The sequence below is a fragment of the Anomaloglossus baeobatrachus genome, chromosome 6 (assembly GCF_048569485.1).
Source record: "Anomaloglossus baeobatrachus isolate aAnoBae1 chromosome 6, aAnoBae1.hap1, whole genome shotgun sequence".
In the NCBI taxonomy this organism is placed as follows: Eukaryota; Metazoa; Chordata; class Amphibia; order Anura; family Aromobatidae; genus Anomaloglossus; species Anomaloglossus baeobatrachus.
The window spans coordinates 227,573,245-227,586,864 of NC_134358.1; the positions used below are offsets into that span (position 1 = coordinate 227,573,245).

Consider the following 13,620-nt stretch of genomic DNA (forward strand, 5'->3'; position numbering starts at 1 on the left):
ATAAATCAGTGATTTTATCAAAAGAACAGCAAACAGCTCAATAAGTGACACATTGCTGGAATCAGCATCTCTGACCCCACATCATGCTGATGGGGTAGCAAAAACATGGTGACAGATTCACTTTAAAGGGTTAACAGTGTTATTGTGATTTCATTTTTTGCTTTTTTCTTTTTGTAAATAATATCAAAATAGGTAGACTATCTTTAATTTCTGTTTTCAAGTTTTCAAAGTGCTTAGAATAAAATATTTAGATTTAGTTATTTTCATGATGGGCATGATGAAATAATAGCTAGACTTCATTCCTAGCCAATATCAGTGGAGGGAGACTATGAAATCAGGGATAGATTGAAGTCTATACAAAAATATTTCTAATTTTTTACCTGTGAACCTCATATTTGATCAATATGGACACATAACAGACACATTTTTTTATCTGTTGCCATGGTAGGTAGACATTTATCTGCTTATGATCCTTTAACACAATACAGTTTCATCCTACCTATCAAGTCACAGTCTCGGGACTTGATCCGTTGACCTTTTGCTGCATGGTCAGTTTCTTTCCCTGCGGAGCCATAACCTGGTCGGTTTCTGCTAAATTGCTGATGGTTCTTTTATTTTTGCTTCTTCTTTAGTTTGCAGTTAGTCAGGTGTTCTCACTTTTTTATTTTGTCTCTGCCCTATCACATCCCGGGTGGGGCTACTTATACTCCATTCTCACAGGCCTCAGTGCTGGCTATATTCCTCTAGGGATGGTTGTCTGGAGTCCCAGTTCCTCAGCTATGGATTCTTACCGAGTTATTACTATTGCTTTTCTGTGTGAATTGTTTGTGTGATTCCCTTCCCAGTTTTCTCCTGATCGGTTTCTTTTAGGATTTGGAGGGTATCTATGTATTACATTATTCTTTTGAGCTTTCTTCATTTTCCTCCATGTTCCCTGTATGACTGTGTGAGCACGTTCTTAGCCCGGTGTCTCACCCTCTGCTAGTGTGCACGTCCGCTGTATTTATTGGTGTCTTGTATTACACTTTGTTTATAGTTCAAGTTGCAGTTAAGGGCACAAAGGGTCAGCTGACGTTCAGTGGGGGCGCTATCTCGTAATCTTAGAGTACCATCCTCTGCGGTCAGGCAGGGACAAATCATGGTCAGATTTAGGGCTTCTCTAGTGTGAATAGAGACATGTGGATTGCAGAGTTGACACCTCTCCTGGTTTGTCTATTCATATGTGAATGGTAGGGCTCAGTCATAATACTACCAATAACTGCTTATGCCCAACTAGGTCAAACAGTATGTGTATATGTCACAAGTCCTACTATGCCCTTCCTCAGTGCTTGATGTTTTTTTTCGCTTGATGAAGATACAAGAGGTATCAAAAGAGTAACTTTTTGGCAAAACACTAAGCTACATTTTTACATCAGTCCTTTCAATTTTCTAGAAAGTTGGTTGCAAGTTTTGCCAATCAGACAAATATAATAGAATTTATGAAAAGACGTAGTTTGAATTATAGTAACATTCTATTCCAGCCTGTAGCTAGAGCAGAATTCGGATTCCGGTGTATGGTAGCCTGAAAAGATATGTCACATCTATTACCATGTGTGTGTACGCCTCCTAATGAATTTGATGCAGTGGGTTTTTCTTAACCCTCTGGTGAGGTGGGATTTTTGTCACGCAACTGGTGATGTGGGGCGTCCTATACCCCAGTGTTTAGAAATCTCTAATTTTTACAGAAAATGCAAAGATCACGTTTGTTTTAATCGTTTTCTTATTGGCGATTGATTACACATGGGTATACCATATTTTTGACACCCACAAGTATCGAAAAAAGTAATACATTGATGATTTATACCAGCATTTTCCAATGAATGCCAGCTGAACAAAATTTCCCTGGGGTGTTGCAAACCCCACCTCACCAGTTGAGGGTTAAGACGGGTGTAGTTTCTAAACCTCAAAAGACTTTTAACCAAAAGAAGATTACAATACCTTGTATAACATATGGAGACAATTAAGATAGCTTACCACCGCGATCCAGCCGAGTGCTGGAATACTTTCACTAATTGCTGAAAGGTGGTTGAACATTTGACTTCCTCGGTTCTTCTCTCGGAATGTCTGTACTTCAAGAATCTTCTCTGATATGGGTTTTAGGAGTGATGCTAGTTCAGCCTATTAAAAATAAAGAAATATAGTTAGGTGTGTAAAGAGTTTAATGTGCTCACCACTAGAAATACATTTTTTTTTAATGTAGTTCTTTATCTTTTTACAGATTTCCCAAAAGTGACAAAACATTTTTACATGATTTGTTTTATGTATGTACAGTACATTAAAGTCGGACATTGTAAGCCTGCAAAATGGTTCAAAGACACTGTATAGCTACATAATCTTGAGAGAAGAAATACTTCCAAGCAAAGGAGAGGATGAATAACAATAAGCTGCACTTTTAGTCCAACACTCCGAAATCCCCTCTTTTGCTGAATATATGAGTTCAAGAGGATAAAGTAGAGAGCCAACACTTGTTTCTTTTTGTGTTTTTTACTACTTCCTTTTTTAATGACACTTTGATAACCCCATTGTATGCTGGGATACTAAAACGAAGCGTTATCAGAGGGCAGAGGTTGCGCACTTTCTGTTGCCAACTAAGATCAGGAATAATGAGCCAGCACCAGAGAAAAGCGCGCTGTTAGTGAGTGTTCTAAGACAACCTGGCGTGCAGAGACCAGCACTATGCCCACAAGTGATGTCACTTACAGGGGTGGTGTTGGTCTCTGCACACCAGGTATTCATTCTACCAAGGCACGCAAACAGTGCACTCTTCTCTGTTGCTGGCTTGTTTCTGCGGATCTGAGTCCGTCATTGTGCACATCACACATTATACATAGCACCATGTGACTAGCCCAGCCCCGAAACGAGTGTCACGGATGACACTTCATTTCAGGGAGGGGGCAGGGGTTGCTGTACTGACTGCAGCCTCTGCCCACTAAATACACTTCATTTGAGTATCCCAACATGCACTGGGATTGGCAAACAAAGCATCATCAAAAAAGGAAGTAGTAAAAAAAAAAAGAAAACCAGTTAGCGCAGATATGGAAGGAGAGGGAACTTTCATTACAGTATATTAGACAGTAATTTAGATTATCACATTAAATAGTTATGGATTTAGTTTGAAAATTACTTTCTATATTGGACCACTGTGTTTAGGCTCCTCTACACAAAAGGCTTCATTCACTCGTCTGTATTTATATATTGTATGTATGTGAAAACATGGTACTGGTGAATCAGTGTTTTGCATCAGTATGATGTCTGTGTGTCAGTTTTATCATCAGTGTTTATAGCTTGTTTATAACAGGAGAGGTCCCTAAATACTGGCCCTCAACAATAACTCCTGCACTTACAAGGCCAGTTCACAGCTAGCCCTATGCCGTGACTGCCCCTTCATATAGTCCTGTGCCTCCCTACACGTTTCACTGCCTCCGGCTCATCAGGGGAGATACATGCACCACACTTCAACAAGGCCTAACTATGCTTGACTTAGAATTCCATCAGACTGAGGAGTTATTGTTGAAGGCCAGTATTTAGGGGCCTTTGCTGTTCATTTTTTCCTGACTGAAGCGGACGGGAGACTGTGGCGGTATGGACCCATGCAGCTAAACGGGTGAGATCAATCCTAAATAATAACTAATGTGTGGGTTGATATAGTATAATGATTGGTATTTGTCTGGGCCATATATGTTGCCACTGCTATTTTTTTGTCCCTTCCTGTTTGTTTCTTTCCCCCACGGGGTAGGAAGATAGGTGATTAGTTGAGAATCAATTGTCTGAGAATCACCATTAGAATATTGTCTACAGGCAACTTATATGTACTTTAAACCACTCTATGAGCACAATTTTATGTTGTATTTTAACGGTTCACTAAAGGTTAAAGGGAACCTGTCACCACTTTTTTGGCTATAAGCTGCGGCCACCACCACCAGGCTCTTATATACATCATTCTAACATGCTGTATATAAAAGCCCGGGCTAGGAGTATAACATAAAAAACACTTTATAATACTTACCTAACGGTCGCATGGTGGGCCTAATGCGCATCTCCGTTCTCCGGTGCGGGCACCTCCCCTTTCGGCCATCTTCGTCCTCTTTCTGAAGCCTGTGTGCATGACTCGGCTACGTCATACACACTCGCCGGCCCTACAATACTTTGATCTGCCTTGCTCAGGGAAGATCAAATTGCGCCTGCTTAGGACCTGAATGGCGGCGAGTGTGTATGACGTCAGACCCGTCATGCACCGCGGCTAGAGAAGAAGATCAAAGATAGCCAAAAGATGCGGCTCTGGGAACCGGACAATGGAGACGCCCATTAGGCCCACCGCGCGACCATTAGGTAAGTATTATAAAGTGTTTTTTATGTTATACTCCCGGCCTGGGCTCTTATATACAGCATGTTAGAATGCTGTATATAAGAGCCCGGTGGTGGTGGCCACAGCTTATAGGCCGAAAAAGTGGTGACAGGTTCCCTTTAAGTTTTTAATCACATTGTTGCTATATTTGGTTATTGAATACCTGTGACGTACTTCGATACCTGGGCAGGTTCTCACTCTGGATGTATATTTCTAACCGGATAAGGTGCATAATGATAGAATCTATTCACTAATACAGTAGAATATAGGCCCAACATGTTATATTAGTGCGATATAAACTGACAAAAAAGCTAGATTCACAGAGATCTGCATATATTGGAAGATCTATTAAACTACACATCAAAGCTAAGGCAAATTAAATATATTACTTAGTCCGTCTGTGTTTTTTCCTAGTTTTAGTAATTTGGTGGCATAAATCGATCAACATCATATGGAATGTCTCTCTGCTAACATGTACAGAGCCTGATCTCTTTTAATATTGATCACAAAGTTGCACAGATATGATCACCAGGTTTATTGCCCGACATATAATACTAAATTACTTTTCTGTTTTAAGTCACTTTTCCAGCTGACTTGGGCTTAACGCAGTACAAAGTTACAGTTAAGGTTTTCCAGACAATGTAATGATTTAACCCCTCTAATGATGACAACGGCTTGAGTAACAATTTATTTTACTACCGTTTTTTTCCTCTTTGCATATATTCACTGTGCCAAGACTAGGCATATAGCGAAAATTGTGTATACAATCTCCCCAGGTTCATTTTTAAAGAGTTTATTTGTGCCTTAACTATATTAGGGTTCACTGCTTTTAAACAACCAAAAAGCCATAATATTTTGGTAGTGTTGTCAATTTGATGAAGACCAAAGTCATAAAAAATACGGTGAATCTGGCCAAGAGCCACAAATCCAGAGAGAATATTTGTCTTGTGTAGAAGTTGAGCTCAAGATTGCGCGCCTATTTCCATTACAAAAAAAAATGAAAGGAGACTTATTTTTCAGAAGAACAGAGACTAGCGAGAACTGCATGCAACATTTTTCTTTATGATTATTTGGTAATTTTTTAATATTTCCTAAGGAATGGCTTGTTGTAAAGGCTCTCCATACACATTATAATACAGTGGGACGAACCGGTTGATGTTGGTGAGATTAAAAAATGGTCTTTATTGTGTTGGTGTCATTTTTTCTTCTCTATCTGCTCCTCCATGCAATCAGCTTCACATAGCAGAATGGGTGGTCTTATCTGCTAAATCTACATTTCCTGCTTCTCTTCAGTGCTGCAGACACTGCCTTCCCTCTCTTGTGTGATCCTGACAATTGACACTAATCTAAATTATCCTTAAAAAATATAAGAGTGCAATTCATCATATGCTTCTGTGTACTGTCTACTCCTATACAATACACTGCCTAATCGATATTATCGCATTTACATTAGTATAGCTGCCTGTGTGGTTTTACATATCTCACCAAGAACACCATCTGCAAGGAGTTTGTATGTTCTTCCCGTGTTTGCGTGGGTTTCCTCCGGGTACTCCGGTTTCCTCCCACACTCCAAAAACATACTGATAGGGAACGTAGATTGTGAGCCCCAATGGGGACAGTGTTCCAATTGTATGTAAAGCGCGGTGGAATTTAACAGCGCTATATAAATGAATAAATATTATCATTATTATTACATCATTACATGATAGTTGTAACAGAGCTAATCTGTCTGACTCCACTATTGTGGCAGTACAGAGCTATAATTTTTGCACGCTGCTGTTAATCAGTCATGCAAAAATACAGATGTCATTCTATTTATGCATATAGCAGAAGATAATCCTCTGCAATATGCATCAACATTTGCAGTTTCCTATCACTGGTCTCTCAGCAGCAGGCAACAAACACAGCTCAACTAATCTCCGCCCCTGCCATTTTATTATTTTATATTCTTGTTGACATTTAGTCTCTATTGTGCCCCATGTAATACATCTTTGGACAAGCTAACATCAGTTTGCCATTCTTATTGAAAAAGTGTCATACAGCTAAGCTTACATCACACTTAATGATTGCTTTGCAATATAAGTGACGTTGCAGGAGTTTCTTTTCCTTTCTATGAATGTAGGGGAACTTGTTAAATTAAATGGTTTATTTTTAGGGACAGAGTCTATGGGTTCTAGTCCCACTAAGGACAACATCTGCAAGAAGTTTGTTTGTTCTCCCCGTGTTTGCGTGGGTTTCCTCCGGGTACTCCAGTTTCCTCCCGGTACTCCGGTTTCCTCGCACACTCCAAAAACATACTGACAGGGTATTTAGATTGTAAGCCCCAATCGTGACAGTGTTGCCAATGTATGTAAAGCGCACTGTGGAATTAATAGCGCTATATAAGTGAATAAATATTATTATTATTATTATTGTTATTATGATTATGTACTGATGGGCAGCATCAGAATGTGCTGCTTTACCCATGTACATTGCTGCTGGTTCACCCCTGGTGACTTCATATTGATAATATAATCTGGGTCATGACACTTCGAACTTTGGAGATAAACAAGATGATGTTATGCCTATTAATGCATTGCAGGACAACAGCCACTTATGGATGAGTGTACAGTGACAACTGACAATCCCAAGTCACCAGCAGGCGGTATAGCCATGTACAACTGCTGGAGACCAACAGCTGTGACTCCATGAGCCTGACTATCAGTGATTGATAATGAAAAGCTACTCAGCTCAATGTTTTCAACTTGTAAATGAGAAATCCCAGCTGCTGCTTTTCTATCGCTGTGTCATCTACGCCTTGTACATTCTTTGCACCTGTCTTGAAGTCTACGTTTTATGGCTTTCTTGACTGGTCTCAGATTCTTTGCTTAAAATAGCATGGCTACAAGTGACAAGGCAAATTCAGCCTGTGTACTCTGTAAGAAAACAGATTAGTGTTTGCGTATGGATCATTTTGGAAGCTTTATATGTTTGTGTACTGACTGAAGTTCATGGATTGAGTATGTTTTCTGGGTGTCATTTTTTGGTATCACACATAGTGTTTTATATATATATATATATATATATATATATATATATATGTCTCTGAATTTAAAAACATTTTACTATATCCACACATTTTGAGGCTGACAAAAGTGCTGGTTTTGCTGTTTCCGTTTTTATAATGGCAGTTTGCATTAACTCTGGATTGTTATGAAAAGTAACCAGATGAATTGCAAAAAAATGCAAAGTTCTTCTTTGCCAAGAAATTAACCTCATCCCCAAACCCCGATTTCCACTGACTTTCAGCACTGATACAAAATGACTGACTTGCATAATTTCAATGATCTTTTTGTTACCGCAGAGGAAAGTATTACCAAGATCAATGCAGCTATCACTCTGTAATGCTGAATGATTTTAAAAAGCAAACTACTGTTGTTGTTTAAAAAGAGGGTTGGTGCTTCAAAAATCATTGTTCTCTCATGAGCACAATGGTTATTTTCAATAAAACATGTGCATTCATCATTACTTTGCATTAAAAGGGATTTACAAGTCAGGACATTGCGGACTGTAAAGGCCCCTTTACACACTGAGACTTTCTAGCGATCCCACCAGCGATCTCGACCTGGCCGGGATCGCTGGAAAGTCTCTAGTGAGCCGCTGGTGAGCTGTCAAACAGGCAGATCTGGCCAATGACGCAGCAGCGATACGGACCTGCAGAACGACCTCGCTGGAAAGGGAACGCTAGCACGCCTATGGGCTGGGTCGCTAACAATGTCATTGTAACGGTGTCAAACACACTGATACATGCTGCACAGCGAGAAACAAAGGACCAAAGAATGGTCCTGAACGACTTGTAGCGATCAGCGACCACACAGCGGGGGCCAGGTCGCTGATGCACGACACACACTGCAATGTCGCTGGGGAGGTCGCTATTATGTCACAAAACCGGTGACGTTACAGCGATATCGCTAGCGATGTTGCAGTGTGTAAAGGGGCCTTAAGATTGCCCCTAAATCAACCATTTTTCAGACCATCCGGAACTTCAAAGAGAAAGGTCCAATTGCTGTGAAGGAGACTTCAGGGCACCCATGAAAGTCCAAAAAGTGCAGAGGTTGCTCAGGAATATCAGTACTCAGGTGTTGGTGCATGGTGAAATGAAGGCTTTTAGAGGCAGGCCTGTTGACAAAAAGGAAAGCATAGAAGCCACTTCTCTCCAAAAAAACATCAAGTACAGAATGACATTCTGCAGGAAGTACAGGGATTCAGGTAAGTAATTTAATTTTCTCTGGTGATGCCCCATTCAGACTACATTTGGAAGAATGATTGTCCAAAGAAGAAAATTTAAAACCTACCCTGAGTCTTGTGTCATGCCAACAGTTTAGCATCATGAGACCATTCATGTGTGGGGTTGCATTTTATCCAAGGAAGTAAGCTCACCCACAATTTTCCTTAAGAACATTTCCATGAATAAAAAATGGTATCTGCACATTCTCCAAAAGAAACGTCTTCCAAACCATCAAGGAGAAATTGGATAATGAATAATGTTTTTCCAGCATGATGGAGCACCATGTCACAAGGCAAAAGTGATAACTAATAATAATAATAATAATAAAAAAAAAAGTTTATTTTTATAGTGCCAACATATTCCGCAGCACTTTACAATCAGGTGGGGGCTTGTACAGACAAAAACAAAGCAAAATAGCACATAATTCAGCAGCTACAGTAGGAATGAGGGCCCTCCTCGCAAGCTTACAATCCATGGGGGAATAGGGGGACACAAAAGGTAAAGCGTGCTGGTAATATTTGATCCGGCCATTGTTGTGATAATTTATGAAGGAAACTCCCCAGATCCAAATCCCATTAAGTACTTATGGTCAATCCTCAAAAATGCAGATAAACAAACAAAAACATGTAAAGTGTGGTAAACTCCAAGCAATGATTAGCCAAGAATGAGTTGCCATTAATTACCAAGAATCTGATATTCATCATGCCAGGGTGAATTGTAGAAGTCTTGATAAATATAGGTCAACATTGTAAATATTGAGTCTTTGCATAAACTTCATGTATGTGTCAATAAAAGTTTAAAAGTGTATTAAAATTCTTATTGAAACATTTGTTTAAAAGATCTAAAAACATTCAATCATCACATTGTGTGAAAGTCTCAATACTTGTGGCCACATTTGTAAGTGAAAAAGAGAACACTTTTTAAAGGCAACCTGTCAGGTCCCTATAACCTCCAACCCAGCAGCATTCACATCTGTAAGACTAAATTACCTGCCTAACCAGATTAGTAATGGGGGGTCTCATAGATGCCTCCCATTACTAACATAGGGCTTAGTGGCAACTGTGGGCTGTGGGGACCGTACGCCGTTTTTTAAAATTATTTATTTAATTTTTAATTTTTTTTAAAAGCTGCATGCAGTTCCTCTTATTTTAATGCACAGTCATGAAATGCGCACAGCTGGGGACTGCAGCCTGTAGCCATAAGCTTTATCTATGCTGGGCAGCATAATATGAGGGGACCCTATGTCAATTTTTTAATCTATTTATTTTACTGTACGATGTAGACTTGCACACCGGCGTCTGTGATTGGAACAGTTAGACACAATACTCAGTGTGGGGGCACGTGTGACTGCAACCAATCACAGATGCCGGTGAGTGAGGAAAGCAGTGAATATTGAATGAAGGTAATGAGTAGCCCGAGTAGTAAATGAGTGGCCGTAGGAGCGTACAGCTGTGCCGGTGACTCGGTAAGTATGAAGCGCTTGCTTATACCCCTTTCCACTGGATTCTGGTCCCCATAAACTTTATATGGGGACCAGCATCCAGCCAGATACCAGGAATCAATCCCCCGCTGACTCTGAGCCAGCGGGCAACTGATCCGCGAGTCCTCCCATCACTAGTGAGAAGCGCAGTGACAAACCTTTGCTGGGGAAGGAAATGCATGCAGTTTAGTGACCAATACTGCACCAAAAAAGCGCAGCAAAAATCACAGCGTAGGCATGAAGCCTTGTGTGAATGCTGCTTTTTTTCCCCTTGTTTTTCCGCGTTTTTTGGGTGCAGTTTTGGTCCCAAAACTACATGCATTTCATTCCCCAGAAAAGTGTATGAGATTTCATTTTTGCTGTGCACACGTTGCAGGTTTGTTTGGCTGCATCTTTGTGATGACCACAAAGATGCAGCATATCAATTCTTTTTGCATTTGGTCCCTGCATTTCGGAGGACTGGCAGATCAATCCCTCGCTGACTCAAATCCCTGGTATCTGGCCAGATGCCGATCCCCATATAAAGTCTATAGGAACCAGAATCCGGCGCAAAGGGGTAGGAGCAAGTGCTTCATACTTACCGAGTCACCAGGGCGGCTGTCACACTGTTCCCGCAGCCTCTCATTCTTCTTCCCGGGACGCTCATTAGGCTCATACATATTCACTACTTCCCCCGCCCACCAATGTCTGTGATTTGTTGCAGTCAGATGAGCCCCCATGCTGAGTGACAGCTTGTCTGCGGTTTCCAATCACAGACACAGATAAAGCCAGACAAACTGGGGGCTGGTATTCTCAGGCTGGGGATACCCATAGTTATTGGGTGGCCTCCAGCCTAAAAATATCAGCCAGCAGCAGCCCGAAATTGCCGTATTCATTAGATGCGACAGTCCCAGCACTTTACCTGGCTCTTCCTGATTGCCCTGGTGCAGTGGCAATCGGGGTAATGAGGGAGTTAATGGCAGCCCACAGCAGCCACTAAGTCCTTGATTAGTAATGGCAGGCATCTATGAGACACCCCCAGTACTAATCTGTAAATGAAAGTAAATAAACAAAAACACCCAAAAAATCCTTTATTTGAAATAAAAAACAAAAAAGTAACCTCTTTCACCCCTTTATTAACCCTCAAAATACCCCTGCAGGTCCGACATAATCCACACGAGGTCCCACAAAGCTTCCACTGCTGCTACATCTGAAGCTCACAGCTAGCGCCATAGAACATGACTGCCCGCTGTGAGCTCCACGCAGCGACTGAAGTGAGTCATGTGATCAGCGGTGACATGACTCAGGTTAGCTGTGGCCACAGTTGGAGTCCTCCACCTGTGACTGTGTGAAGCCCCGCTAGTATGTGTCGGTGCAGTACCTTCAGGGACTCCACGTGGATGGAACAGTCTGGTCACAGGTAGGGAACCTTCTTTTAGGATTGTCGTGACGCCACTCTCAGTATTGCGGTCAGCGGGGACCGCCACTGCAGATTAAGGGATGCCTGGGGCTGATGGTGGGTGCAGTCAGTATATTAGCCCCCTGAGAGTGAGGCAAGCCCCAGGCCCCGGTGTATGTGTGTGGGACCACAGGTCGCAGAATGACTCAAACACAGTCCAAGAAGTCTTTCAACGTGTTTACTCACTGTTTGGAGGTCACGGTGAGATGCCCGGGCGACACTGTGATAACCAGGTGGAACCAGGAATTCCAGGAGGCCGTTCTGAGGGTAGCTGTCCACTCGCCTTCCTTGCACTCTTTCTGTTTTAGGAGGATCCTTTGCTTGAAGCGTGGTAGGACCCCTCCAGGGAAGCTGTTACCACCCTGCTCCCCTCTCTCTGGCTCGTCTGCCGGCAGCGTGGCCTTGGTGGGATGGCTTCTGGCCCTGTCCCCTTATGGGCCTGGTGATTGCTGCTTGGCTCAAGCTCTGTGTAGTCGTGGTGAGGGCATGAAGTACCCCCCCCCACCTGTAGGTTAAGCAGCTCTGGATGATCTGCTGCCTGTACTGGGGACCTAGTTCCCCTTGTGTGCTCGGATACCGGGATCTCCGTACTCAGCCACCCTTCTCTCTCTGGATGGTTTTCAGGCCGACCCACGGTACTCCTTTCTCCCCCGCTTTCAGCTACTGCACTCCTCAGGACCTGTCTCACACTCTAGAGCTCCTCTGCCCTGCTTCCTCACACTTCAACTTCTTCCTCTCGACGACTTCTTCACTTCCTCTCTCTGCCCTGCTTCCTAGCAACCAGCCCCTGAACACACCCCTAGCTGGGAATTGAAAGTTAACTCCTTCTGGCTACTCAAGGGTCCCCTCTGGTGATGTGGGAGGCCTGATCACTATATGTTTGTGTGTGCACCTCATCCTGGCCTTTGGAGATTACCTGGAAGCATTGCTCCCGCATGGGTGCAATACTCTGTGGTGCCTGACCAGGTCAGGGGCGCCACATTCCCCCTTAGTTATCATCAGCACGTCCTCGGGCTGCAAAGACAAGAGAAAGAAAAAAGGTAAATACAAATTTTTCCCACACAGGGGCAATTATTTACATTTAAACATGCCAGGTACCATTCCACCACCAACCACCCACATGTCCGAACCCCACCCAAAAACCTCCAGGAGGTAGGTCACCGGTCCTTTTGGTAACCAGGTCTGGGCCATCACATTCCCCAGACCTTTCCTCCAATCTTCCTCTCCTGAGGGGAGTGGTGTAAGGTAGGCCCCATAAACAGGCGTACCCGCTTCCGAGTGTTGGAGGGCAGGCCCCATAAACAGGCGTGCCCCCTTGTTGGTGCAGAGCCATGCCCCTCAACAGGCAGACCCTGTGGTTGGTACCAAGAAGGCAACTTTTTACAATGCAAAGTTTGTGGTTAAAGCCAGTTCATAACCAGTGGTCTAACATTTTAAGGAAGTCTCACAATAGTCCTTGTGGGCACATTTCGCTTAAACGTTGCTTAACTATAACAGGTTAAACATTACACTTCATACCGTCACTTTCAACTAAACTGTACTTTGTCTATAGCGTAATGGGAGCTGACCAAAGTTGCTGCGGGTTGATCTACGCAGTACTATACTGTCATCTGTCTGAGGTTGTGTCCTCCCACCCGATGTATGTGTCTCAATGTGAATTCTGGGTGTACTGGGTACTGATACCAATGCGTGGTTTTCTGCTTCAGCTACATTTGGCACTTCTAGGTTCTGAACAGGTGCTTCTAGGTCTCCTACCTCTCTAGATTGAGTGAATGTAATGACTGGAATAACAACTGCTCCATTGTATTGAGGCCAACTTGCTGGAAAATCTCCAAGCGCAGTATGGATCATCCTTTCTTTTGGTTCTTGAACTGGCAAAGGGTTGGGAATTTCTTCAGGGATTCTTAGTTGTTCAGGACATTTCTTTAGGCGATCTCTAGAAACGACAGCTGTTGTTTTTCCTCCATCTTTGCTGATAAGGCATGTCTTTTCATTGCTAAGCGTTGATGGTAACACAGTATAGGGTTCTTCTTCCCAGTGATTGTCAAGTT

At 42.5% G+C, this 13,620-nt stretch overlaps 1 protein-coding gene across 1 annotated transcript in view; it reads right to left on the minus strand.

Annotated features, from left to right (window-relative positions):
* Positions 1 to 13,620, minus strand: part of CAP2 (cyclase associated actin cytoskeleton regulatory protein 2) — a 225,896-nt gene that overhangs the window by 32,691 nt on the left and 179,585 nt on the right. Inside the window, exon 5 of the mRNA XM_075314722.1 lies at positions 2,014 to 2,157. Within this exon, the coding sequence (XP_075170837.1) occupies positions 2,014 to 2,157 (144 nt within the window). The remainder of the gene's footprint in view (positions 1 to 2,013; positions 2,158 to 13,620) is intronic.